General features: G+C 44.2%; 1 protein-coding gene across 1 annotated transcript in view; it reads left to right on the top strand.

Moving 5' to 3' along the window:
• The window catches only part of Ano10 (anoctamin 10), a 144,697-nt gene that overhangs the window by 20,370 nt on the left and 96,646 nt on the right, over positions 1-27,681 (top strand). The window contains exons 3-10 of the mRNA XM_036192743.1: positions 2,689-2,886; positions 3,950-4,084; positions 14,415-14,534; positions 18,162-18,731; positions 20,177-20,232; positions 20,789-20,863; positions 22,232-22,414; positions 26,537-26,728. Of these exons, the coding sequence (XP_036048636.1) occupies positions 2,689-2,886; positions 3,950-4,084; positions 14,415-14,534; positions 18,162-18,731; positions 20,177-20,232; positions 20,789-20,863; positions 22,232-22,414; positions 26,537-26,728 (1,529 nt within the window). The remainder of the gene's footprint in view (positions 1-2,688; positions 2,887-3,949; positions 4,085-14,414; positions 14,535-18,161; positions 18,732-20,176; positions 20,233-20,788; positions 20,864-22,231; positions 22,415-26,536; positions 26,729-27,681) is intronic.

Here is a 27,681-nt window from a genome sequence, read left to right as displayed (position 1 = left end):
AGCTGAGGGCTGAAGGCAAGCCCTTAACAATGACTGTAAACTGATGCCTTAAGAATAGACTTTTTAAATCAAAGTGGCAATACAACATGTTTTTAAAAGTAATTGAACCAAAAGGAAAGAGTATTTGCTGAAATTTGAGATATTTTCAATTGGACTGGAGCCTCCTCTTCACCCTTCTGTGATTTAAGAGTAAGCCCAGTGAGTTCCTAGCTTCCTTTGCTCTGGCCTTGTGTCTTCAGGGACAATAGGGAGAAGGAACAGCTGCACTGCTCCAGATGGGCAATTGTGGGAGAAAGTGCCGTGGATCCCTAGGGGGAGGATGCACATTTACTACCACTGTTTGATTTTATTATTTTTAAATTTCTGTTAAAACTATGGGAAACAAAACAAAGCAAAAACCCAGAACTGCTTTTTAAAAATATAAAAGTGAGGGGCCTGTTGGATTTGAGATGACTGGGAAGCAGGATGGCACCCTAGAGACTGCAGAATGAGAGGGCTGTGGGGCTCTAGAAAAAAACCCAGGGTCTCCACAGCCTCCACAGATGCTGCTTAGGAACCTCAGGTTCACTCTCTGTGGAGGGTTGGGTGCTGGGATGGTGGGGCCAGGCTTCTGTGGAGGCCTACAGCGAGATTCCACTGAGAAGGAAGACACCATATTCCTCTCCCACCCCTAGCCTCACATTTAATTCAGTTTATAAAATGCAGGAACAAGACTTCCAATAATTCTGGGCACATATTCTTGACCTATTTAGGACAAAAGAATGAATTGTAGAGAAACCAGGGGATTGTCCAAGAAGTAACCTGTTGAGGCCTCTACCCATTAAAGGCCATGCTTGATGAATCTACCTAACCTCTCAGGACTTCAGTCTCTTGGGGTCCCTTTCTTAAAGAAGAGCCAAGAGAAGAGATGGTCACATGTCTGACACAGGGAAATGGGGAAGAAGATGAAGGGCAGCGGGCCAGGAGGAGGATGAAAAGCTCAGCCCTCAGAGGCAGAAAGAGAAGCCACCCACAAATGAAGAATGTGTTCGAAAGACAGTCTTGTAGGAAAAGCAACTTTTACAGAGTGAAAACATAAAATCGCATGTGAAAAATCATAAAGTGGATGCAATAACCTTAGCAAGACCTCCAAGACCAAAGAGCAAAATGGAAGGGTGAGGGAAGCACCGCCAGCTCACACCAAATAGAAGGATGGGGAGATAAGGAGAAATCAGTAGAGAGGATCTAGGGACCATTCCAGCTTTCAGAGAAAGAGGTAGCCTGGGACCAGCTGTAGCAATGAAAGTTCCAGGTCCCTGGGGGTGAAGATGTAACAGTCTTGCAGGAACAAAGAAAACAAAGCCAGGTCCAGAAGGATCCGACTTCCCAGAAGTGTCTGATGTCTGAAGGAAAGGGCCGTAGTCTAGAATTCTGGACATACCTAGCCAATAGAGCAAAGGAGTACAGAGAGTTTCCTCCAGTAAAACTATTGACAGGGGTCCCTTATGTCAGTGTGTCAAGGGGAGACTTACCCAGAGCACAGAAAATAGAGTTGTAAAGTGCAGATTAGGCAATAAGACAGAAACTTTGGTGAGTGAAAGCCGAGAGTCACCTGCCAGACTGACTTTTCACAACAGCAGTGGCAGGTAGTTCCTCCTGGAAGTTACACCAAGTCTCCTCCCATAGAGGGGCCTTCCTTACACTCAGAGGGTCAGCTTTGGTTTTCCATGCCAATGACACTTTGCTGAGACTTGGAGGCATAAGAGGTATACTGGGAAAAGACACACAGCAGTGTGTATAGGAAGCTGCAGCCTGGTGACGGTATGACCCTTATGCAAGGAACAGCCTTGAACACAGCCCAACCAATTCAGTGCTTCTTTTAGTAGGGGCTAGGAAGACGGTTCATGTAGGATAGAAAGCTGGCTCGGTAGGGACTGGGGAGATAGGTCATCAGGGGCTGGGGAGATGGGTCAGTAGGGGCTGGGGAGATGGGTCAATAGGGGCTGGGGAGATGGGTCAATAGGGGCTGAGAGATGGGTCAGTGGTGGATGGGGAGATGGGTCAATGTTGGCTAGGGGGATGGGTCAATAGGGGCTGGGGAGATGGGTCAGTGGTGACTGGGGAGATGGGTCAATAGGGGCTGGGGAGATGGGTCAGTGGTGACTGGGGAGATGGCTCAGTGGTGGATGGGAAGATGGCTCAGTGGTGGATGGGAAGATGGCTCAGTGGGGAATGGGCTTGGCTTGCAAGCAGGAGGACCTCTTTGTATCTCTAGTACTTAGCACACTGGTGAAATTTTGAAATCCCAGAACAGGGACTGCAGAACCAGCGGTATCCCTGAGAGCTACTGGCTAGGCAATCTAGCTAAATTGGTGAGTTCCCATTCAGTGAGAGACCATGTCTCAAAAATGAGGAGAACAATTGAGGAAGACATTCAACATTACCTCTGGCCTGCATATGCACATCCATACATGTATATATTCACATGTGCACTCATATACACACATATGTACACATATTCACAAATACAAGCAATTGACTCCTATTCCCAACTTTCTTATATTTCTTTTTTAATTGGATAATAGATTTAAATTGCTAGTATAATTTCATTTCCTTATGCCAAGTAGAAACATTATATTTTTATAGATTTTCATCTTTTGAAAGTTTATGTCTGTTTTGTTCTATACTGCACTATCTTGTGTTTGACAGGTGCCCAGCTGCTGTTTAGACCACTGTTAAATAAGTATGAGAAAGAGACAATAGAAAACCAGAATTTATACCTCGTTGGTGCCTCCAGCATCAGACTGTTACTTGGGGCAGAAGCAGTAGGACTGGTGAAGGAGTGTACAGATGCTGCCATGCGGGCCTTCACCTACAGAACCCGCCACAACTTTAAAGGCTTCCACGGTGAGCACCATGGCTTTTTTCTACTCAAATGTGTTTGCTGCATAGAAGTGTTTGATGAAATCAGGGTCTGCATAGTACCAAATACTCAAGATCTAGGCTTGTGGACCTTAGTCTGTACTCAGTTTCTCAGTTCTGCTGTTTGGAGGAAAACAGTAGCCCTTGACCATAAGTAAATAAATGTGCTGGCTGTGTGGAGTCCTTGGGCTATAACTTACTCCCTCTCTGGAGTAGGTAAACACAAGTTAGAATGTGTGCTTTATTTATATGGTTCTAATTTTAGTAATATGCATGGGCAAATGTAAGAGCTCAGTATTTAGAAACCTCACTTCTTGAGTTTTCTGGTTCTTTCTGATGTGGTGGGATGATGGGCATGTTCTGGCATTTAAAGGGCATCTCAAAGAGTGAATCTGGGCCTCAGGCTTTCTGAAGGAGGGGCACTTGCTTCAAAAGTGCATGGGCTCCTGGCAGTGCTGTTGGAGTTAGAACATGTAATTGGGCCTCTTGGTACCAACTCACTGCAGAACTTTTCACCTCAGAGATACGGTGATATAAGTAATAGTTTCCTCTAAGAAAGATTTGTCTGTCAGAGCTGCTGTTTTCTTATAAACTTTATTCTCCACGATGCTTGGTTCTAGAAGGGAGGAAGGCTAATGTGACTTAAGTCAGCTTGTCCATCTGAGTTAGAAACATTGGTACAGCTCAAGAATGTGCAAGCTTGCACAGTATCACTCCCACCCCCTGCCTTCCCCATTAAAAACATCCTACAATTCAGAATGCAGCCTTTGATCATTGGCTCCAAGTAAAGCCAGGGCAGTGTATGCTAATGGACTTTTGGTGCCAGAGAGGCTTTGAAATGACTGAAGGCTGTGTTAGAAATCAGAGCCGACTCGGTACCCTCATATCTAGGTGCTTTGCCGTCTGTTAACTTTCCAGTTTTGAACTTTGGCAGCTCCGTAGGTTGTTTATGTTTATGGCATTTCTATAACCACAAGCATAACAATTTGAACATTATTAATTTTATATTCTACTAAGAAAGTAACCAGAAAGTTTTGTTCTATTTTAGATAACAATGAGGACTTCCTCACAATGGCCGAGTGTCAGTTCATTATCAAACATGAACTTGAGAATCTTAGAGCTAGAGATGAGAAGATGATCCCTGGTTACCCCCAGGCCAAATTGTACCCCGGGAAGTCACTGAGTAAGTCTCTGTCAGCCAGCTTCTCACTTGTCTTCTCTTAATGCTCTTTATTAGTCCTGGTTGTTCAGAGTTTACAGCCTCATATGTGCCTTTAAGTCGCCTGCTTTGTCCTGTTCAATACTCACCAGGTTCTTGCCGAATCCAGTCAGCTTGATGTTCCATGTAAATTACCTATCACAGTTACTTCAAGTCAGCAAAGTTCACTTTATACCCAGTGAAAATCACAGTGGGTGGAGCTAGGAAAGGTCTCATCCTGGAGTCCTGCTCTTGTTCCCTCGGACCTCACTGAGGTGACCATAAACAAACATAGAGTAACATAGGACATCCTAACCAAGTGTGTAATGTGGATGAGCATTGGTGTAACAGTCCCTTGATAGTGATGGTGGCGTCAGGATGAAGCACACCAGTGTATGCAGCAGCAAGACCTTGGAACTATGGTTCCAGCCTCCCAGCTCTGGGTCCCTGCATCTGGTTTTCTTTTTCACCCCCCACTACTCCCACCCCTTGTGGCAGAGCCTCAAGAACTACTCCACATTTCCTAGTTGCTGCCAGATGTGCTCTCAAGCCTGCCCGCTCAAAGCAAGGCCAGGCAAAGGCTGCCCGCCTGGTTTGCTGTTGTGTGCCTTCAGACTCTTCAGATAGGACAGTTTTTCATTTGCATTTTTCTACAGTATTGATTTCTGTGGACATCAGACCTTTGATAAGACTGGTTCAGGGCTGGGTCTCTGCCTGCCTCCTCCTTGGCCTCTGTGTTCTGAACCCACACAGCTCTGTCTCCCATTCTCTCTGTCTTGGGATGTGGATTTGCCTTGGTTTAATGGCGTTTTTCCAAAATTGAGTCTTTTTGACCTTTTGTTTTAAATATTGGAGTACTTTCTTAGGATAAATTGTCTTGATTTGTGTGTGTGTGTGTGTGTGTGTGTGTGTAAAAAACTGTTGTTTTGGTTTGGTTTTCCCTAAAGCGAGCTGTAGCCGTTATTCTTGTATGTTCTAAATTGTATTCTAAATGCCTAGGTCAATGTGGCTTATACTTTTTTTTAATTCATTAATTTATTTATTTTACATCCTGACTGCAGCTTCCCCTCCCTCCTCTCCTCCTCTTCCCCCCTCTCATCTGTCCCCCACAACCCACCCCTCCTCTGTAATTGATCAGAAAGGGGCAGGCCTCCCTCCTGTGGACATCAGCACAGCAGGCATATCAAGCAGCCTTAAGACGGAGCACCTCCCCTGTATTCAGGCTGGGCAAGGCCATCCAGCATGAGGACAAGGTTTCCAAAAGCCAGTCAAAGCACTGGGGACAGCCCCTGCTCATATTGCCAGGAGTCCCACATACAGACCAAGTTACACACTATCACATATATGCAGAGGGCCGAGGTAGGTCCCATGCAGGCTCCCTGGTTGTTGGTTCAGACTCTGGTGGCTTATACTTTTTAAAGTGTTAGAACAATTCTTTACACACCATAAAGTGAGAAAAGACTTCTCTGGGGCAATTTGCACATTTCATGTTTATTTTCCCTAAAGGGAGAGCTTGAGAAGAAGAGATACGTTATTTTCAGTGTCTGGATTTGAGGACTGGTTGAATTTTTGTTAGGTATCCTTTCTATCCCATGCTGCAGTCTCCCCAGCTTTCTCTCCTTACTGTGCACCCTCAGGTATTATTCAAGAGAACACTTCAAACAAATGGGGACTGTACCACCTTGCACCTTTACTGTTGTATGGGTATTTGCTCATCTAGATTTCTGAGTTAATTCAAGTGTGTTTCTTTTGTAGGGAACTTGGTGTTCCACCATGTGTCTGCCATCATATTGATGAATAAATATGTTTCCTCCATTTCTTTAACCATAGAAAAGTAGGAAAGGTCCAGGAGCGGCCGTTAGATCACAGGGGTCCATGTCTTTGGGGACAGACACTGACAAGCTGTCCTTCCACACACTGGCTTTACATGAGACCACCTTCATCAGATTTGGAAAGCACTCATCCTCTGCTTAGTCTATGTTGAGTGTTTGGGCTGTGAGTTTTACCAGACTGCAGCGTCTGTGAGGTTTTGTACTTTTGTCTCTGTGTCATCAGTATGGCGAATGGTGTTCTGGTGTGAGCCCATTCTTGTCTTCTTCTGGTGAACTCTGCCTGTCTAATTAACCTTCCTGCTGAATGCTACTTATAGCTTTTCAAATGATAGGAATATTTTATTTATTTTTATTGTGTTTCTTACCACTTATTTCTATATGGTCTACAATTTAATTTTGCTATTTACTTTTTTTATCATTTGTATTTTTTTCTTCATCACTCATAACCCTAGAAATTGATAACTATGGGGATTTCATCACATTCCTGCCAATTTGCTCTCTGTATGGCATGTTGTTTTTGTTTGTTTTTTGCCTTGTACCTTTGTTATTGGTTGCATAAATATGTTTGGCAGCTTTCCAGTGTAGACTGTACCCTTCATAGTCATTCAGTGCTGTTTGTTTCCTTGTTCTCTGTTGTGTAAGGTTCAACTCGGTCTGTCTTGGATTCCTTGCTTTATTAGTCTGTGCACCTGTGTTAATTTACCCATAGCTTTTAGCGCCTCTGAGGGTCATTTTAGCTGGATCTCATATTAGAATATGTTTGGGTTTTGAGTGCAGCCTAATCTGCAGACTTTTTTTTCCTAAGAGGATATTTCTTTGTTGATGCCATTTGGTTCTGTAGTTCTGGTGGTGAAGTCTTGGGCTTCTCGCACACCAGGCAAACCCTCTACCACTGAGCTGTAATTCAGGTATATGCTGCTTATTAATGACCTACTTTAGATTGGGCTGTTTCATTTGGTGTTATATTTCATGTTGAAATGGCTTTTTTGTGTGCTTAAGAAAAATTTTTATCTCATAGTGTGTTCATTTCTTTTCAGTGAGAAAAGCTAGGAAATATCTGTTTTTAAAAATACAGTCAGTCAAGTTTAATCTAAAATTTACTTAATTTCTTTGAATTATATTTGTATCTTTTAAAATATTTTTTTAAACTTAAATTAAAAAAACTCCTTTTCTATTTTTTCATAAAATTTAGTTGTACAGAATAATGGATGTTGTGGTATTTTCATACATGCATGTCTCTGACTTCATGTTTCCTCCTCCATGGTGCTCCTTTGCTTCCTGCCCCCTGGTGGTCCCCCTCAACTGAAATGCCCCCTTCTGCTTTCACATAAATTTAGATCTGCATATGAGAGAACCTGAGGTGTTTTGTCACTGTCCCCTGACTCTATGACCTTTTCTTGCCTACTTTCCCTGTTGCCTCCTCCCTGCCCATCATGGTACCTTCTGCTTCGTGTCCTGCTGTGCCTTCTAGTCTGCTGAGCCATGCTGGGAGTGTGTCACAGATGCGTCTCCTTGCTCTCATTCGTATGTGCAGCTCTAAGAATTGAATGCAGGCATCTCTTTCTTCTCATCTACACTTTAGTTACCTGCTCTGTGTTCAGTTCTTCTTTTTCTTTTTAGAGACAGGGTCTCACTCCCTACCCTTGGGTGGCCTAGAACTCGCTATGCAGAGTTTGGCTCCTCCTGACTCTCTCTGGCTTGCTGGGAAGGCACACACTGCCACTCTTGGCTCTTTATGTCTGATGGTGAGTGTTTTTTAGTTTAGTTTTTGTTTGTTTGTTTGTTTGTTTATGAATGAAGCAATTTATTAGTCCAGCATCCTTTGTTCTATTGCTTCTTGTTGGCAGCTGCCACATGTCTGGCAATCCTGCCCAGATGTCTGCCCCTGAAGTGTTAGCTTGTGTGCTGACCCCCATCTTGGTCCTTTCCCACCATTTTCAGCCCACCCAACCCCCATTGCATGGAGGACCCGGTGGACCATTGCTGTGTGTAAATAAAGTTCTGATTGGCCAGTGGCCAGGCAGGAAGTATAGGCGGGACAAGAGAGAAGAGAATTCTGGGAGGTGGAAGGCTGGGTGGGGAGACACTGCCAGCCGCTGCCATGACAAGAAAGATGTAAGGTACAGGTAAGCCATGAACCAAGTGGCAAAGTATAGACTAATAGAAATGGATTAATTTAAGATAGAAGAACTAGATAACAAGAAGCCTGCCACGGCCATACAGTTTGTAAGCAATATAAGTTTCTGTGTGTTTACTTGGTTGGGTCTGAGCGATTGTGGGCCTGGCGGGTGAGAGATTTGTCCTGACTGTGGGTCAGGCAGGGAAACTCTAACAACAGACCATACTCCTGGAGGTTCTGCTGAAGTCGCTGTACTTGATGCCATTTCTCTGCAGTCCTCTGTAGACTGGGCCATGGAGCCAACCCCAGCACAACCTTGGAAGCACAGGTGCAGTGTTGTGGGAACAGCTCATGTGTGGAAGCAGTTCTCCTCATATGGAACAAACTTGTGGCGTTTGGCCGGCTCAATCGTGTTCACCCATCCAGGGACTTCCAGTTCCCTGGACTTTTTGATGAAGGCTGCCAGAGCTCTAACAAACTCCTACTGGTTTACACAGTGTGGTCTAAGAGCTGCCAGCTGGGGGAAAGGCTGGAACTAGTTTTTTTCAGTCCTTTCCTTGGGTAGTGTCCTGTCATTGTATAGGGCAAGATGGCTATCATTTGAGGAAGCATTTCCTCATTTGCCTTTGAAGAGTCTCATGGTGGTATTTACTTTGTTGTAGGGGTATGGATTATGTATGTGCCAGATTTCATACACTCTCTAATATTGATTGACCTGGGCTTGTATATCATTTTCCCACCTGTGTTTTTGTCTTTCCCTCTTGGTACCTTTATTGATTTGGAATTTGTAGTTATTTCTCTTTTTCTCACATTGCTTTTTGGAGCCCTTTCCTTCTGTTCTCTCAGCTCCTGCTTGAGTTTAACTTTGGAGATATGTTTGCATGGATCTCTTGGAGTCGTCAGATTTTCCTTGTGTGGCACTGTGACTTCCTGTCTCTTCTCGGCCCTTTGCTTGCTTGGTGTTCTTGGCAATCTTGGTTTCTAGTTATGTTTTTTCTGTAGCTTTATCAATTCTTTGTGATTAGTACTTATTATTGTTTTTGTCTTTTTCTTGAGTCAGGAGCTTAGTAGCCCAGGCTGGCCTCACATTTGCAGCAGTTCTCCTGCCTCAGCCTCCCTAATGCTAGGATTGCAAGCATGAACCACCCCGACTCATTTTAGATGAAGTCCTTGGGGGTGGGTAGGGTGTGGAAGGAAGGGGACCGACCGTCTCTAGCAAGGGGTGGTGGTAGTGAGAGGCTTGTATTTGCATAGAACCCCTCCAGGCAGCTGCGTTCTGTGGAGAGCTTCTAGGCAGCCCTGTTCTTTCAGGGTTCTGTTGGGCTGGGCCTTGACTCAGTGCCATAGCTGATGGCCTTTCCATTGATTGTAGTAGGCACTACAGATGTGAACAGAGTCTTGGAGGCTTATCTGTGTCCCCTCTGTGTCCCAGTAACTCCAGAATACCAGACCAACATCTGCCTGCCCCATCCAGGTTCAGAGGCTCTCATTTATCCTCTGCTGACCCTCCAGTGTGGGACAGAGAAAAACCAATATTTTATTTAAAACAGGTTGATTATAAATACAATCTCTTTCTAAAGATAAAAAGGGGATATGATATAGATATGATAAGATAAAAGGGTAGATTAATAAACTTCTAAAGAACAACAACTCATTTAAAATGTTTTACATTGGTATAGATTTTAGTCTATTGATACAAACTTAAAGTTAATTTTGTTATACTATGTGTATATTTCGACTCTTGTTTAAGGTATTATGTTTGTACAGCTCATTTAAAATTATAATAGATAATTAAAAATAGATTAATAACTGGTCATCTATGATAATCATACTCATAGCCATGTTAGTTAAGTCTTCTAGGTATACACAAAGATATTTCAGATAGACAGGTAATCTTCAAACACTTCAAAGGTCTACAGAATATGACATTTAAAATATTTTTAAAATTTAGACTTTCTGGACAGTGAGACATGTCTGCTCCTGGCAGCACCAGTTTACTTCAGAGAGGAGGATGGGCATTAAAGACACTTCATATGGAGTTTATCTTCACGTGGGCAAAAATAGCCATTTGGGCAAGAAACTGCTCTTGCCTGGACTGTTTGATCGACTGGACGTGCAGGACCCATGGAAAGGTGACCACTAAACTTTGCTTTACAAAATGGTCCTTCAGGTTCCTGCTTTGCAGAGGAAACTGCCAGACATTCTACAGGACACTGAGAGAAGTGACCGAGAGACTCTAGCCCTGTGGGTTGAAGACAAATGCCCCAACTTTACAAAGGAACATTAGGTGACTGTCCAGGCTGCCAGCTGTCTCTATCTACTCTGCAAGACTCCCAAAAGTTGCTTGGATCCTTCTCCCAGTTCTCAGATAATATTATATCCTTCTGAGGTCTTTGATGTGGTTGAAGACTAGATAGTTATAATTTCCTCAGTTATGATACAAGATAAGTTAGATATAAAACTTTAGACTCACAAATATAAGATAGATAGGATATCTTCTTTAATATTGTAACTATAATTCTTGCTTGATAATTGTTTTGTTATCTGTAATTTTACTATGTAAAAGTTAACCCTCCTTTTTTTAACAAAAAAGAAAAGGGGAAGTGCTGTGGATATCACTCTGTATAAATAAAGTGCTGATTGGCCAGTAGCCAGACAAGAAGATAAGGTAGGCGGGACAAGGAAGAGGAGAAGGCTGGGAACAGGAAGGCTGGGAGGAGACACTGCCAGCCACTGCCATGAGAAGCAACATGTAAAGACACCGGTAAGCCACAACCCATGTGGCAAAGTATAGACTAACAAAAATGGGCTAGCTATGAATAAGAGCTAGACAATGGTAGGCCTGAGCTAATGGCCAAGCAGTTTAAATAATACAAAATGTCTGTATGACATGGTTGCCTAGTCTGCAGGACTTAAGCTAGGTAAGGCAGCAACACTGCTAATGGTACAGCGGCCCCTGGCTGATGGAATGTGTTCACCTCAAAAGGAAAAGGAGTCTCAGGACTACTGACAGTGGCCCTGTGCAGGGGAGAATAGCAGGCCACTTCTTCTGGATCTGACCAGAGAGCAAAATGCCAGAGAAGGGGAGGGACCCATGACAAGGATGACCAGCACAGTCCTCACACCCTGTGGCTGTTGAGTATCAGGGTGTGGTAGTCTGAACATAACTGGCATCCATAATCTCACAGGGAGAGGCATATTAGGAGGTGTGGCCTTGTTGGATGAAGTGTGTCACTGTGGGGGTGGGCTTTGAGGCTTCCTATGCTCAGGATACCATCCAATGTCTCAATCAACTTCCTGTCACCTGCAAGATGTAGGACCCTCAGTTCCAGGATCATGCCTGCCTGTACGCCACCATGCTTCCTGCCATGATGATAATGGACTAAACCTCTGAAACTGTAAGCCTCCACCTCAGTTCAATGTTTTCCTTATAAGAGCTGCCATGGTCACGGTGTCTCTTCACAGCAGTATAAACCCTAAGACACAGGCTGAGCAAACACATCCATCCAAACTGGAAGAAAGCTGCTCAAGGAGATACCTATGTCTCCAAAATACACTTTGACATTCCTGTGTTTCTCATTTGGTGTTCTCCCTGTTTAACATAAAGACTACAAAAGTGTATGGTCAAACACAGTGTACATGTTTGCTGCATGTTATAAAATATAAACATACATATCAATGGTTGAACATTCTTACATACATTCCTGATTGTGGTATTTGAAACCAACCTATGTCACTGTTCTTATAACACTGACGAGGAATTTTAGAGACAGACTCCTTTACGACCCCGTATCCATCATACACACAGGTGATATCTTAAAGAAGCTGCTGTTGCATTCTAAAGAAAAACCATACAATATTAAAGACAACAACATGTCAGACCAGAACTCATATTAATCTGCTCTTTTGTTACTATAACAGAGGACCTGAGGTCCTAACTTTATAAGAGAAGAAGTTTCTTCATTTCACAGTTCTAGAGAATCGCAGGCCTTGCACCATCTCTCAGCTCTGGTGAAAACTCATCCTGAATGAAAGAGAAACATACAAGGAGCTATGATCATCACATCACCAAACAGGAAGCTAGGAGTGAGGTGAGGAAAGAGCTCCACTAAAGGATGTGTGGAAACTCCAGGAGGATTTCGTGATGTCTACTTGGAGGGCTGATGGGTATAGGTCAACAGAGAAATGGAAGCTTCCAGCAGCACCAGGACCATGCTTCAGGGTGTCTGTCTGTACTGCATGCAGCTCTACCTAGAAGTATCTGGAACATGCCTCCCAACCAAGAGAATGAAGATTACATATGCCCTTTTGAAAGGACATCAATCAAGTATTGATATAGAACATGGTATTCCTGGTTACCTGGAGCAGTGGAAACACCAAAACCTTACTTGTTCAGGAGACCAAATTAAAAACAAAGAAAACCAGAAACATAAAAATTGTTTTATGAATTCAAATTTACAAATCCAAATCAAAAGCCTTGAAACAAAGCCTTTAAGGTCAGCTGTAGTTGGAGAGCTTCTCTCCAGGTTCCACTAAGCCCCCACGGTCCTATAACTTCAGTGCCACAGCCAGCCCAGGATTTAAACACTAGTGTAGCGGTGGTAAAAACTAATGGCGAGGCCCCGCTGCAGTTGGGCACCCCCACACCGAGAGCCAGGACTAGGGGCTTGTGGGCAACTGACTTTAGTCATGTCAGCCAAAGAAGAGTCCTCAGAAATTTCAGCATAAAGAACTTACAAAATGGTCTTGACAGCACCTGAAGCTGATGTAACTCAAACCATATGTCTTCTCACCCTTGCAGCTGGTACTTTGGACTGGTACCTTTTCCAGTCATTAAGAAGGGGGTTCTTTGTAGTCCACCTTTTTAAGTTCTCTCCTCCTGTGTAGAGCTTATGTGAGTGACCTCATTGTAAGAGGACTAATGAGTGAAGACATTTGTTTTCCCTCCAGTGAGTACAGCTGAGATCCTATCATACATAAGCCCATCTTTTTTGGTTTTATGGAGACAGGGTTTCCTCTGGGTAGCTCTGACTGCCCTGGATCTTACTCTGTAGACCAGGCTGGCCTGGAACTCAGAGATCCGCCTGGCTCTGCCTCCTGAGTGCTGGGATTAAAGGCGTGCGCCACCACCGCCTGGCAGGCCCATGTTCTTGATGCAAATCTCATTGTAGGAACAGCCATGCGCTGTAAGGGGCTCATGGGAAAAGCACCCCAGCGCCCTGGTATGGCCTTTAGGACCAAAGGCTCCACACTAGTAGGTCACTCTCAGTACCTGCGCAGATTAGAGACTCTGGGTCTGTCAGGCACTGCCAGGAGGCACTGATCTGCCTGTGCTTGTCTTTTCCATGTTGTGTGTGAATGTCCCAACCACACTTGTCATCTGACTGCATAGAAAAGGAGGGAGCTCAGTGTGATTTTTGAAGTTCCTGTTTGTGTATATGTCTTTGTCATTAGATTGGACAGATAAAAATGAGTGAAAATACTTGCTATCAACAGAAACAAAATAATTGTAGTGAGGGAGGTTAGAGTCTTTGGGGGGTGCAATTTTGTAAGCTGTGTCCAGATTTAAAATTCATTTGTTGTTGGCTCTGGATGAGGAAAGAGTGAAAAGGTAAGATAATGTATGTGTGCAATAATTTCAGGGTTTGGGGGGACTGGAGAGATGGCTCAGAGGTTAAAAGTGCTTATTACTCTTACAGAGGACCTGGGTTTAGTTCCCAGCCCCCACATGGTGGGTTATAGCCATTTGTAACTCCAGTCCCAGGGGATCCAATACCTAGGTACTCACATGGTGCAAACATATATGTAGGCAAATATTCACACACATAAAACAGATAAATCTCAAAAAATAATAAAAAAAAAAGAATTTCAGTATTATTCACAGTGACAAAACCCAGAAACAGTTATTCTTCAGTACAGACTTACTCATAGTAGGTTCATGCTGGGAGGTAGTCAGCTGTAAAAGGGTAATACTGAAAAGTTGTAGACACCGTGGCTGAAACGATCAAGAGCACTGTGAAGTGTACAAGACCATTCCTGTTTTGTATTTCAACATCGGTAATTTGTGCATAAGTTTCAGGGTATATTCTGACATCTGGTGATACATTAAGTTGCTGTTTATAGTGGCTCTTTTTATATAGAGAGAAGAATGGAAAGTTTGCATGCTTCTGATGTATACAGTTTGTATGGTTTAGAATTTTATTCAACTTGCACTGCTTTCCTAGTGAGAGAAAAATAGTAAAGGTATTTATATTCCAAACTACGTTGTTCACATTCAGAACTGGCAGGGCAGCAATGCTATATGTGACCTGCATACTAAACCACACCCCTGTGTTTGAGGCAGTTCTCATGCTTCCTTTCACAGTGAGGAGACTGCTCACATCCGGCATCGTGACCCAGGTGTTTCCATTGCATGATAGTGAGGCCCTGAAGAAGCTTGAGGACAGCTGGTATATGCGGTTTGCTCTGAAGTATCAGCCCATAGGTATGTGTCACTGCCTGTGTCCCACTGGAGAGAGGGCCCTGACAAAGTCACTGTCCTGTGACTCAGAGCTCTCCTGGCCAGTGCTTAGCAGTTACAAGGGCAAGAAGATGGCTTGATGGCCTTGTTCCTTCTAAAATATTCAGGCTTTGGCTAAATATGATCTATAGCATATGCAGTTTAAAGTAGCTTTTATGAATATATGTCTTAAAAAAAGATGTATGTGTGTATGTATAGCAGTGGGATTGGGATTGTACATATGAGTGTAAGTGCCTGCAGAGGCCAGAAGATGCCTGCAGAGGGCATCAGATACTGGAGTAGTTCTGAGCTGCCTGATGTGGTTTGGTTTGAACTTGGGTCCTCTGCAAGAGCAGCAAGCGCGCTCCTCTGCTAAGCCATCTCTCCAGCACAGGTGAATTCATGTCTTCACATGAGTGTAGCTGGTCTGTGAATATTTTGTGTTTGACATTTTCTATTCCCATGGAGCTGGCCAAGCCAAGCTTGAATTGAGGCAGACTCAATGGCCTAAACATCTTACCTCAAGGATCCATCTATTTCCTCTGAATAGTTATAAGAGTAATTTCTCTGGTATGTATTGAATGTTACTTTATGGAAAGTTACATCAGTATTAGTGTTCAAATATTTTTGTTTGGTTATGTGTTTGAAAAAACTTTTTGTCAGTGCTGGAGATTAAACTTTGAGCATGCTAGGCAAGTGCTCTAACCCTGAGCCACACCCCCCGCCTTTTGCTGAGTTTCTAAGCATAAGGCTAATGTTCAAGCTGGAGCTTCACTAAGTGTTGCTGTCACGTTTTTCTTTAAAGGACCTTTCTTCTTCTTCTTCTTCTTCTTCTTCTTCTTCTTCTTCTTATTCTTATTCTTATTCTTATTCTTATTCTTATTCTTTTCTCCTTCTCCTTCTCCTCCTCCTCCTTCTCCTCTTTCTTCTTTATTTTAAGAGAAGTCTTCTTTCTATAGTTTCTTTCTAATTTCCATTTCCATAAATAGCTGCTACAATGTCAAACAAGAAGCAAGGTTGGAGGTGGAGAGTGAGCTTAGGGGGTTAAGGGCCCTTGCAGGGGACCTGAGTTCAGTTCCCAGCATACATGCTGGGTGGCTCACAACCACCCATAGCTCCAGCTTCAGGGAGATCTGACACCCTCTTCCTGCTCTGAGGGTACCGCCCCCCCCACAACACACATGTAAAAATAAAATATTAACATTTTCTTTATTATTTAATATCAAACACTGAAATTGCATTTTAAGGTTTTTCTTGTAGTCTCTGAAAAAAAAAGCTTTGTTTTGATAATTCCAGGTACACAGTACTCATTTTTTTTTAAAGATTTATTTATTTATTATATATACAGCATGTATGACTGCAGGTCAGAAGAGGGCGTCAGATCTCATTACAGATGGTTGTGCCACCATGTAGTTGCTGGGAATTGAGCTCAGGACCTCTGGAAGAGCAGCCAGTGTTCTTAACCTCTGAGCCATCTCTCCAGCCCTACAGTACTCATTTTTATGTTATACTTAAGAGAATTTTTCACTGTTTTGATATTTAAGTGGCAATAATTTAAATATTGCCTGTGAGACTACAGGTGGCTGGCTCTATTAACTATTTCCTAGAAAGGGAAAGAAAGCCTGGGGAGAAACCTGGGTGTGCGCTGTGGTATACTAAGCTTCTGGGGAGGGCGGGGCCGTTGAGAGGAGCAGGCAAAGGGAAAGCCACTGGCTTGGAGACCAGCACACACACGAGCCCTTGCGTTGTGTGCAGATTGGACATGCAGCAGCCTGATTCAGATTTAAGATGACCTCATCATACATTTGTTTTAATACTCCCCCCCACCCCAGGTCAGCTAGAAGAATCAAGAGGAGGAGTAAATAGCTCATCATAATCACTCCAACCTGTCTTCATAGGCGCATCTGAGCATACTGTCTTCAAAACAGTATATTCGGGGCTGCAGAGATGGCTCCTAGTTAAGGGTGCTTGCTGCTCTTGCATAACTCCCAGGTTCATCCCAACAGCTACCTGTAACTCCAGCTCCATGGAACCTAGTGCCTTCTATCTCTGTGGGCACTTGCATGCACATGCTACACATACAAATGTCAGATGCACACACATACACATAAGTTCTTTAAAGGACTAAAATTTTTAGTGGTAGAGTGCTTGCCTAGCAAGCGCAAGGCCCTGGGTTTGATCCTCAGCTCAAAAAAAGAAAAAGGTAAATTTTTAAATACCAGTGGTGCTAGAGAGATGGCTCTGTGGCTAGAGTTTTCCTGCCTGGCCTACAGTCAGGACAAATCTCTCTCACCTGCCAGGCCCATAGACGCTCAGACCCAACCAAGTAAACATACAGAGACTTATATAGCTTACAAACTGTATGGCTATGGCAGGCTTCTTGCTAACTGTTCTTATATCTTAAATTAATCCATTTCTATTAATCTATAAGTTGCCACGTGGCTCATGGCTTACCAGTATCTTAACATCTCTCTGACTCAGCCTTCCACTTCCCAGAGTTCTCCTCTGTCCTTGTCCCGCCTATACTTCCTTCCTGGCTACTGGCCAATCAGTATTTTATTTATTAACCTATCAGAGCAACACATTTAATGTATAGAACATCCCACAGCATGGCTCAGTACTTTAAAGTTCTGGCTGTTCTTGCAGAGGACTTGGATTTGGTCCCAGAACCCACATGGTGATTTACAACCACCTGTAACTCCAGTTCCAGGGGATCTGCTGATACCCTGTTCTTACTTTTGTGGGCACTATATGCATGTAGTGCACATGAATACACTCAGGCACACACATATATACCAGCTGAAATAAATTAAAAACTAAAACCAAATAAATTAAAATCTAATATATAATTAACCAGTTGCTCTGACTAGTCCCCTGTCCCTCCCGCCCTCTCATCCCATTCTTGTCCCAGCCTGGCTGCTCTGAGGCCCAGGGATTCCCCATGTGACCAAAGCTAGCAGAGATGCTCTTTGGTTGGTTAGTCTGTTGCAGTTCATAGCCTGCTCAGACTTTCTCCTGTCCAGTGCTCATATGAAGGTGTGCACAAAGTTCTCAGTAGGATGTGCTGAAGCTGGAAGTTAATGTGTAGAATCTTGTTTCAAGTTTGTGAATGATTTGTGCTGAATGCATTGGGAAATTTGTCTTGTCTCACTGATATCTGACTTTAGGTAGGAGATGAAGATACCGTGGGTGTGGGTTATCTTTACAAAGAGCTGCATGGAGTAATACTGATGGGGAGGAAAGCAGGGTATACATAGATGCCCACATAGTGGTTCAGTGTCCGTGGATGAACTTAACCTAGGGTCTTAGAGATGAAGATAATCCCAAGATGATCTTTCTTTGGCAATAAAGTATCTGTTAGATGAAGGGGAAAACTGAGCCAAGGTTCCTGACAGTCACCTCGGCAGCTGAGGTTTGAACTATGAACTGGGAAAGTGCAAGGATCGTCACACTGACAGGTGAGGTCTTTGCACTGTACACAGGATAGAGTTGATATCCCACATAGAATGGAAATGGAGGTGTTAAAGATCCCCAACATGCAACTGCTTGTGCCATGGTTAAATGACAGTCTCTGGTAACCTGAGCCTCAGTTCTTCCTTCTCTCTACTGTAGACAACATCCGTGGCTACTTTGGGGAGACAATCGCTCTGTACTTTGGGTTCTTGGAGTACTTCACCTTTGCCTTAATCCCCATGGCCGTCATCGGGCTGCCCTACTACCTATTTGTGTGGGAAGACTATGACAAGTATGTCATCTTTGCCTCGTTCAACCTCATCTGGTCCACAGTGATCCTGGAGGTGTGGAAACGTGGCTGTGCCAGCATGACCTACCGCTGGGGGACACTGGTCATGAAGAGGCAGTTTGAGGAGCCCCGGCCCGGGTTTCATGGAGTCCTGGGTATCAATTCTGTCACCGGCAGAGAGGAACCCCTCTATTCCAGCTACAAGAGACAACTGCGCATCTACCTGGTCTCCCTGCCATTTGTGTGCCTCTGCCTCTATTTCTCCCTCTACATCATGATGATATACTTTGACATGGAGGTCTGGGTCTTGAGTCTCCATGAGGACAGTGAGTCCGTGTGGTCCAGCCTCCTGCTGTATGTGCCCAGCATTGTTTATGCCATTGTGATTGAGATCATGAACCGCCTCTATCGATATGCTGCTGAGTTCTTAACATCTTGGGGTAAGCTTCCACACATTTCACTTGCCTTTGAGAAGTACTTCTTGAGGCTCAAGGGTCAGAGAGAGGTGGCTTAGCTGGTAAAGGCACCTGCCCTCAAGTCTGAAGACCTGAGTTTTACCCCTGAGACCTACATAGTTGAAGAAGAGAACCAACTCTGATCTACACACCCACCCACCCATTCTCCCTCCCCGGAGTGGAGCCCGTGTACCCACACATGCACACATATGCACACATACTTAACACCACACCAAACAAAATAAAAATAAAAATAATAATTCTTACTTAGATTCTTGGGCTTACATGGCTGCTGCCTTGCGGAATAGATAGCAGTCCTCTTGGCTCGCTACCAAAACCTGAGACACAGCTCACCAGCCCCATGACCTCCACTGATCTCCATATTGTGGCTGCCATAGTGTTCACTTATCCAACATTTTAGGTTCTGGGCACACTGCTGAACACTACTCCAGTTTCTCGTTTTCACCTTTTGAAGCACCGTGAACTAGCAGCTCTTCCCCTCTTTTATGGGTAGGAGGTAGTGATGCTTACCAAGGCACCCACAATATAGTGTAGTCAGGGTAGTTCAGGGCCATAACATTGTGTTTCATGCTGAGGGTAAAATAAATAGGAAGTGTCTCCAGAGGAACTTAGGTTTGTGTCCTACCGTCCTTAGGGATGGCCCAAGGGTGATTGCTCATGCATACATCTGTGGAAAAAAAGAACCTGAGTAGATTTTAAAGTGGGAAGAAGTCTGGGCCTTTACTTCATGAACCTAACATTTTAAGTTTTTATCTGTTCTATAAGAGCAGGAGCAGTTTGCTGAGGGCTTTCTTTGTTCTGGGTCAAATGTTCTGATCTCCACACCCACCCAGGCAGTGGCCAGTCCTTACACTATGGCAGGAGGCTGAGTAGCAGGAGGTAGCATGGGTGGCCTGAGGTCAGGTGGTGTGTACCACTGCAGGCCAATCCTCATGCAGGAGCCCCTCATGATGCTTTTTTGCTCTTGCTCCTGCTGTCTTGGGGTCATTGTACTGTGTTCCCATTTCTAGACGAGGCTAGAATCTGAATTCTCTTCCAGCTAGTCCTTGTCCTAAGGCCCCTGTATGGACTGTGTTGCTTTCCCCTTTAACCATTTCACTGTTACACTGTAGGCCCTTCTTCAGAGTGGCTGGGAATAGGTTCATTTGCTGACACTTCCCAGATTTCTTTTTCCATATTTAGAAAAAACCATTACCAATCGCAAGGCTATTGCAGTGGATGAGGATGTACTGTGGTTGATGATGATCTTGCTAGCAAAGAATGGTTGTGACCAACAGCAGAGATGTCCAGGGACTTCAACCCTGGTGCTGGGTGCCTCTGCTCTAAGCACAATCCACTGATTACCCCCATGACAACACACCTACACTGCTTCTCATCTGAGAGATGTCTCCTCTCTCTTAATATTGTAGAGAATCACAGATTGGAATCTGCCTACCAGAATCATCTTGTTCTGAAAGTGTTGGTGGTAAGTGGCATCTTCTATGCTATGGCAGCATCTCTCGGCCAGTGCCACCCTGCTGCCTCCTGGTGTGGAATGAGAGTTCAAGTCTGTGGGCACAAAGCAGCTTCCAGGTCTGGGCTGCTCAGTGCAGTGGGGTCTTTCTGCCATGGTTGCCTGGGCCCCAACATCTCCATAGAGCAAGCAGCCTTAGGCTCCATGGAAGGAAAAGGAGCATACTTCCCCTGCATGTGCTGCTGACCTAGGGGGATTCTTGATACAAGTGAGCTTTACACATAACAGCAGGGAGCCTGGCTGTCCTTCTGTGAGACAGGATGCAGGGTCCCATCTCCTCCTGGGTGGGGACTGTAAGATGTGTGGGATTCTGTGCAGTTCCTTCTCTTGACTCCATCTGGAGCTCTCTGTGTTTTATATCTCCACTCACTTCCAGAATTGATCATTGAGTTTGGGCCTGAGGGGAAGGGAAGCAGTCCCAAGCCACTGTCTGCAGTAGTGGTCCCTCAGTTTACATGGGGCTTTGTGGCTGGTACAGGGCTGTTAACACTGTCTTCTTCTCTGGCAGTTCAACTTTCTGAATTGTTTTGCCTCACTCTTCTACATTGCCTTTGTCTTGAAGGACATGAAGCTTTTGCGTCAGGTGAGTGTGCTAACAGGATGCTGAGGGCAAGGGTCCCACAGATGATTTCCTGCCCTAGAAATGTGGCTGCTTCGTGCCTTTACTTTGTCTATTTCTATTCCTCCTTTAAGTAATAAGCATTAGCACCTGTGCAATGTGTCAACAAAGAAGTTAGTTAACTCAAATTCTCTTCCAAAATAAGTTTTGCAAGGCGGTAAAGCTGACCGTGCTCTCCCAAGGCAGTTCTGATGGCACAGGTGTCTACAGCCTGTGACCTTCTGTCAGTTATATGGGTGGTTATGATAACATCTAACAGCTCTTGCAAATTTCATTTTTACATTAGTAACATGTTATACTTGAGAGACTAGCAGGTCCTATGTGGTTCTGTTTCATGTCTGAAATGCTTGAGAAAGGCCTGCCTGCATTTGTAGTACTATAGTTTCTGGATCATATAAAACCAGTGGTCAATAAGTTGAATTCAAAGTATTAATTTATTTTCTCTTAAAACTTATTTTATGTGACGGGTGTTTTGCCCGTATGTATGTCTATGCATCAAGTACCTGACACCAACAAATGGGAGAATAGAGAGGGCATCAGATCTCATGAAACTGGAGTTACAAGTGATGTGAACTGACATGTGGATGCTGGAAACTGAACCTTTATCCTCTGGGAGAACAGCCAGTGCTCTTAACCACTGAGCCATCTCTCCAGTCCTTCTAAGTATTGATTTCTTATGTGTGTGCATGCATGTGTGCACACAGATGTGAAGCTGATGTTGGGTGTCTTTCTTGATTACTTTCCACTTCCAGAGACCTCCAAGGGTCTCCTTGTCTGCCTCCCCAGCACTGGGATGCAGGCACTAACCACCATGCCCATCTCTATATGGGTGCTGTAAAGGAACTCAGGTCCTCAAACTTGCACAGTAGGCACTTTACTGACAGAGTCATCTCCACAGCTCAAAACTGTAATTTTTGTCACAGTGATTCCCTCTGCCCCAACCTGGCAGTGCCATTTTATAATAACATGCTATAAAATATAAGTAAGTAAAATATACAGTATAGTAGGATGATGAGATCATAGTCAAATGTCAGATTAACTTACTCTCTGAAGGACTCTGGACAGGCTTTATTTATTTATTTTAAAGACAAGGCCTCACCACGTAGAGTCTTGTATGTAGACCAAGCCTCCAGAGTGCTGGAATTAAAGGTATGTCCCACCACATCCAGCCCAGCTAATTTCTTCTGATATTATTCATGAATTAGAAATATTGCACTCACACCCAACTCTTCAATGCTCATGTTTATGACATCATACAACTTTATTGAAAGACCATTTGTGTTGTGGTTTTGTTTCTATTTTGGGAAACGTGATGCTTATGTTTCTCCTCAGAGCTTGGCCACACTCCTGATCACCTCCCAGATCCTCAACCAAGTCGTAGAATCTCTTCTTCCTTACTGGCTCCAGCGGAAGTACTGTGTGAAAGTGAAGAGGAAGGTGCAGGCTTTAAAGGCGAATGTTGATACAACCTTGTATGAGCAGGTCCTCCTGGAGAAGGAGATGGGAACTTACCTGGTAAGTGGATTGTTGCTGAGTTACATTCGGTGAATGTGTAAGAGTCACACAAGTGCATGAGTCTGCTGTGAGCTCCAAACCAAATTTTCCTCCCAGGTCTCTCTGCTGATTTTCCTGTATTCTCTGTGTACTGTGCAGATCTCGAGCATGCTCTCTGTCCTCAGTTCTTACTCATCTGAGAATGGATGCCACTGAGGGGACACTGCCAGATTCTTAGCTCTGATCTTATGTCTTCTTCCTTTATGAAAAATGACGGGCACCAGTGTGACTGCCGTCCCCTCCTGTGTGACAGCATGAGCTTTAGAGCTGTTCTGAGCAGTAGACAGTGAAGGTGTTATTGGTCAGTAACAATCAGGAAGTGGGTTCTAGGCTCTAGTTCCCTGGTCCAGAGTCCGTGTTGTGAGCATGAGCTCTGAGAGCGGATTGAGAAACTAGTATGAGCATTTTTCTCGTGGGTGCTGGGACTGTGGTTGATCACTGTGCTATCACTTGGGTTCCCTCTTAAGTTGTCTACACAGTCCAGCCACTTCCTCCTCCCCATCTACAGTTTCTCTGTTCACTGTCTCCACTGAGGTGACACAGGGCCGGCTTCTGAACTGTCTGCAGGCATTGTGAAGGGAAGATGCCCAGCAGTCACATCCCTGGATGTTCTCTCAATCACTACCCCCAGCCCCGGCACATTTGCTCCTCACTGAAGTCAGAGGTCTTGGAATTGCATGCTCCCTAGTTTCTATGTATGAGTTTGAAGTATTGTTGCTGAAGTCTGGAAGAAGGCAGTCTATTAGATTCTAAAACTGTTGTGAGATACAGCTTTCCCCTTCACTACAGAAAACTCGAGAAATGACTGACAGAGGAGGTGAGGAAAACGAAACTGCTGTCTCCTCAGCAAGGGCAGCCTGCAGGTGTTCTGACTCCTGCCCCCTGACTGCCCAGGCTCATGGCTGTGCAGCTGCTCAGGGCTTCACTGTCCACTGCTGTCCCTCTCTTGTTCCTGCTGCTTCGTATCCATGTGTCTGTGAGAGAAGGGATTTCCATCTCCTGTGCCCTAGCTAGAGAGTCCTCTTCACTAAGTGGACAGTGAAGAGGCTGATTGTGCCTGGATGTCTCTCTTGCACTTAAAAATCTTCTGATTTAGAAAATGTAATTTTTTTAAAGGTACGCTGTTTATGTTACTGTGTTGTTATTTCAGTGATTCAATGAAGCATTTTCCATCTTAATTTCTAGTATGCTAAATGTCACTAGATAAGACTCATGTAAGGATGGTCATAGCATCTCAATAGCACTTAAGAGTTGGCACTGGAACGGCAGGCATAGACTCTTCCCTTGCCTTGTTGTTGATGTGCTTATGTTAGGCCACAGCTGAGCTGGGTCGTCCCTGCAGGTCAGTGCTCTAAAGCTGTCCCTTGCACCTGACATCTCCTTCAGGTCCAACTCTGACTGTTGCTGACATGTGTGGACAGCGTTGGATTTTGTCTTTACCCAGCAGGCTTGCTGAACCTCCCTGGTGTCCAGCACTTGCCTGTAGGTCTTGCTGGACTTTCTGTCTGCCTAGACATGTCCATTTTTTTTCATCTCTCCTTCTCTGGGACTCCAACCTCTCACTGCTGACTGTTACATTTGTTTTGTGTTTTGGAGACAATTTTTTTTCCTTATTTTAAAATGGTTTATTTTGTAGGGGTTTAAACCATGAACGATATTGAGCTTTATCAAGTTTTCTTTCTGTTGTGATTATTATCTTCTTAGTTGTTCTATTGAGTTACTGCACTTCAATGGGAACATGCTAAGATTTTATTTATGTAGAGACCATAAGCTACTAACTTTCTTCCTCTGTTGTGGAGGCTGCAGCCCTGTTTCATTTGTCATGGAAACCTAGTTCTTGGCATTTAGCAGCCACTACATATAATATCTCATAATGAGCAGTTTCAGAGTTCCGTGGTCTCTGCCCTGACTGTTGTCTTCATCTGTTGCCTGCTTCCCTTGACATTCAGTTTGGTACTGGGAACTCTGTGGTGTTCCAGGAGGAGCAGGTGTGGGTCCCCTAGAACCTGAATTTCGTCTTCAGATACTTAATAAATTAGGTCTGTGAGATGATGACTTTGACTGACACACCATACACAACTGCTCCGTCCCTAAGGATTATTGCAGGGCTTGTAGGACTGTCATTAGTTGGCCTTTGCTGGCTGTCAGCTCATAGGGTCAAGGGTGTCTTGGGCTTGGAGTTGCTTTGCTAAGTTTGCTTTTTTTTTTTTTTTTAGAAGATTTGTTTATTTATTACGCATACAGTGTTCTATCTGCATGTACCCCTGCCTGCCAGAAGAGGGCACCAGATCTCATTACAGATGGCTGTGAGCCACCATGTGGTTGCCTGGAACTGAACTCAGGAGCTCTGGAAGAACAGCCAGCGCTGTTAACTGCTGAGCCATCTGCCCAGTCCACTAAGTTTGCTAAGTTTCTTCTTGCTTTTGTGTTTTACCTGTGTCTGATAAGCCTGTTGGTTCACAGTCTCTCCAGTGTAAATGTACTGATGGTGAGCATGTGGTCACCTAGAGTTACCTCGTGAGGCAGAAAGAGCTGGAAGGGGCTCTCCAGCCAGCCCTTTGGGTATGAGGAAGAGCTCCCTACAATGGACTTTCACATGCCAGGGTCCACCCAGCCCACTGTGGTATGGGGGAGGGGTTTCCTGAGCAGGGACCTTAACATACTAGAGGCCACCTAATCAGCTCTTTTGAGAGAAACTGCACATCTGTGTGAATATTTGACCATTGTGATCATAACAGCATGATTCCAAATGTGAACACAGAAACACACACACACACACACACACACACACACACACACACACACACACACACACGATGCCTTGCAATGGTTGAGTTACCTCTTCTCTGACGTGTGTCTTTGTTTTGGGTTGGGGCTGTCAGTGCTCAGTCAACAAGTTGACAGCTCTGCCTCAGCCTTTACTTCCTGCTTGCAAAGGTTAGAAAGAAGTGAGACCACAGAGTCCTTTAGGTTCTTCTTCAGCTCCTGGAGCATATGATAGTGTAGGCTCATGGGAATGCTGTAGCTTTCAGATGGCCTGTGGGTGTCTTGCTGCTCAGCTGTGCCTTGAGTTCCAAGGTACCCCAGCCAATTCAGATAGTGGCTTCCCTTTGGCACGAGGCTTTAGGAGAGCTCCAGCCATACTCTGTTCCTTTTGATAATGATGCAAGCTATTCTACTTCATGACTGAGTAGGGTGATGAAATAAAGCTAAAATGCCACAGAGTTCGTTTTTTTCTTAGTTAAAAGCTGTCAGTTTCCAGAGAACCACCACTGCAAAAGTTGGTCATGACAAATTGTTGCTCCTCTTATGGATAGTCATTATGATTTCACTGGGGTCATCATTATCAGTTAAAAAAAAATCATCCTGACCTCTTAATCTGCTATTAACTTTATTGTGTGTGCATGTGTGTGTGCATGTGTATGCTCATGTGGAGGCCAGAGGACATCTCTCCTTCCACCATATGGATCTTGGGATCAAATGCAGGCAGGTCTTCAAGCTTGGCAGCAGTCACCTTTACCCAATGAAGCATCTTTCCAGCTCACTATCAGCTTTATAGTTGAAGGTTAGGGCATCCTGTAGATAAAGATCTCTCTCTCTCTCTCTCTCTCTCTCTCTCTCTCTCTCTCTCTCTCTCTGACACTATTCCCTGTATAGCCCTGGCTGTCCTGGATCTCCCTCAGTAGATCAGGCTGGCCTCAAACTCACAGAGATCTGCCTGCCTTTGCCTCCTGAGTGCTGGGATTAAAGATGTATGTCACCACGACCCATCAAGGTTATCTCTTAACTGGATCATTAGGAGCAACCATGTTTAGATTTTCTATTGTTTGCCTTGTGGTGGTGGTGGTGGTGGTGGTGGTGGGAAGTGGGTATTATTAGTTCAGTGATCTGTACATGAGGAAAATAGGCAACTAAATAATTTTTGATTCCTTATTTCAGCAACTTAGTGCAAAATCATCTTTAAATTTGTATGGATTTGTGGTTGAGATGGGAGGAGTAGACCCTGAGTTTTTAGTAGCTAACCTTTGCAAGTTTTGCAAATTTCTGTGTGACACTGAGCAATGCCTTCTGTCTATATTGCAGGGAACCTTTGATGATTATTTGGAGTTGTTCCTGCAGTTTGGCTATGTGAGCCTTTTCTCCTGTGTTTACCCATTAGCAGCTGCCCTTGCTGTGTTAAATAACTTCACTGAAGTCAACTCAGATGCCTTGAAAATGTGCAGGGTCTTCAAACGACCATTTGCAGAACCTTCAGCCAGTATTGGTGTATGGCAGGTAACTACATGAAGAACAATGAAAGCTATTAGTCATTGCTGGGGGAAAGAAAAACTCTAAAAGCAGAAAATGTGGAAGACCCAGAGCACCCCTAAAAATTACCAGAAAATAAGCTCAAAATTATTATCAATAAGAAAAGCAAACAGTAAAAACAGGGATCAGACAGAAAACAAGTGTCTTACTTAAGTCTGAACAATTACACTAACTATAAATGACCTAAAGATACAGATTAAAGACTGAGTGAGATTGGCAGAGTGAATGGGAATGTGACCAGGTATGCACTGTTTATCAGAAACAGTTCATAAAGTGATACAGACAGGGTGAAAGGCAAAGGGAAAGTAAGGAAATATTACTTAAAAGAGAGAAAGTGCAAGCAGACATGGCTATGATACTGCTGACAAAGGATACTTCTGAGGCAAAGGTTACCGAGAGGAGCAGTCTGCCATGGAAAAGGGGACAACATCAAACTGAAATGTATATGCGTCAAGCAACAATTTTAAAAACCAGGGGGAGAGAGAACTTGAGTAGAAAGGAGGACTAGATGAGCCCTGTAGTTCGAGATGAAACTACTCCCTCCCCCAGATGGAAGAAGGAGTGGAGAAGGCTTCCTGGTGCCATCAACAGGCTGTGTCTGGCAGGACATCCAGCTGTCTCAGGACAGAAAGCACTCAAGGAGTTGGAATTGTACACAGCACACCGTGACTGTGAGATCAGACCAGGGTTAGTGACAGGAGGAAACACTGGGAACCAGACAGCACAAAATACCATTGGGGAAAAAAAAACTCAGAAGAAATCCAAAGATTTACCAAACCAAAAGAAAAGTGTGTGGGGCATGGCTGATAAGGAGGGGCTGGCAGGAACTTACAGCACAGGATGGCTGTGCTGGAAAAGGATCTCAGATACCAAGTGCTGTCAAACTAGAAAAGACAGGGAAGATAAACCCAAGGCCAGCA

Source organism: Onychomys torridus, chromosome 7, assembly GCF_903995425.1.
Source record: "Onychomys torridus chromosome 7, mOncTor1.1, whole genome shotgun sequence".
NCBI classification, from domain to species: Eukaryota; Metazoa; Chordata; class Mammalia; order Rodentia; family Cricetidae; genus Onychomys; species Onychomys torridus.
Note: the sequence above shows the minus strand (reverse complement) of the source record. Positions and strands in the feature narration are given on the sequence as shown.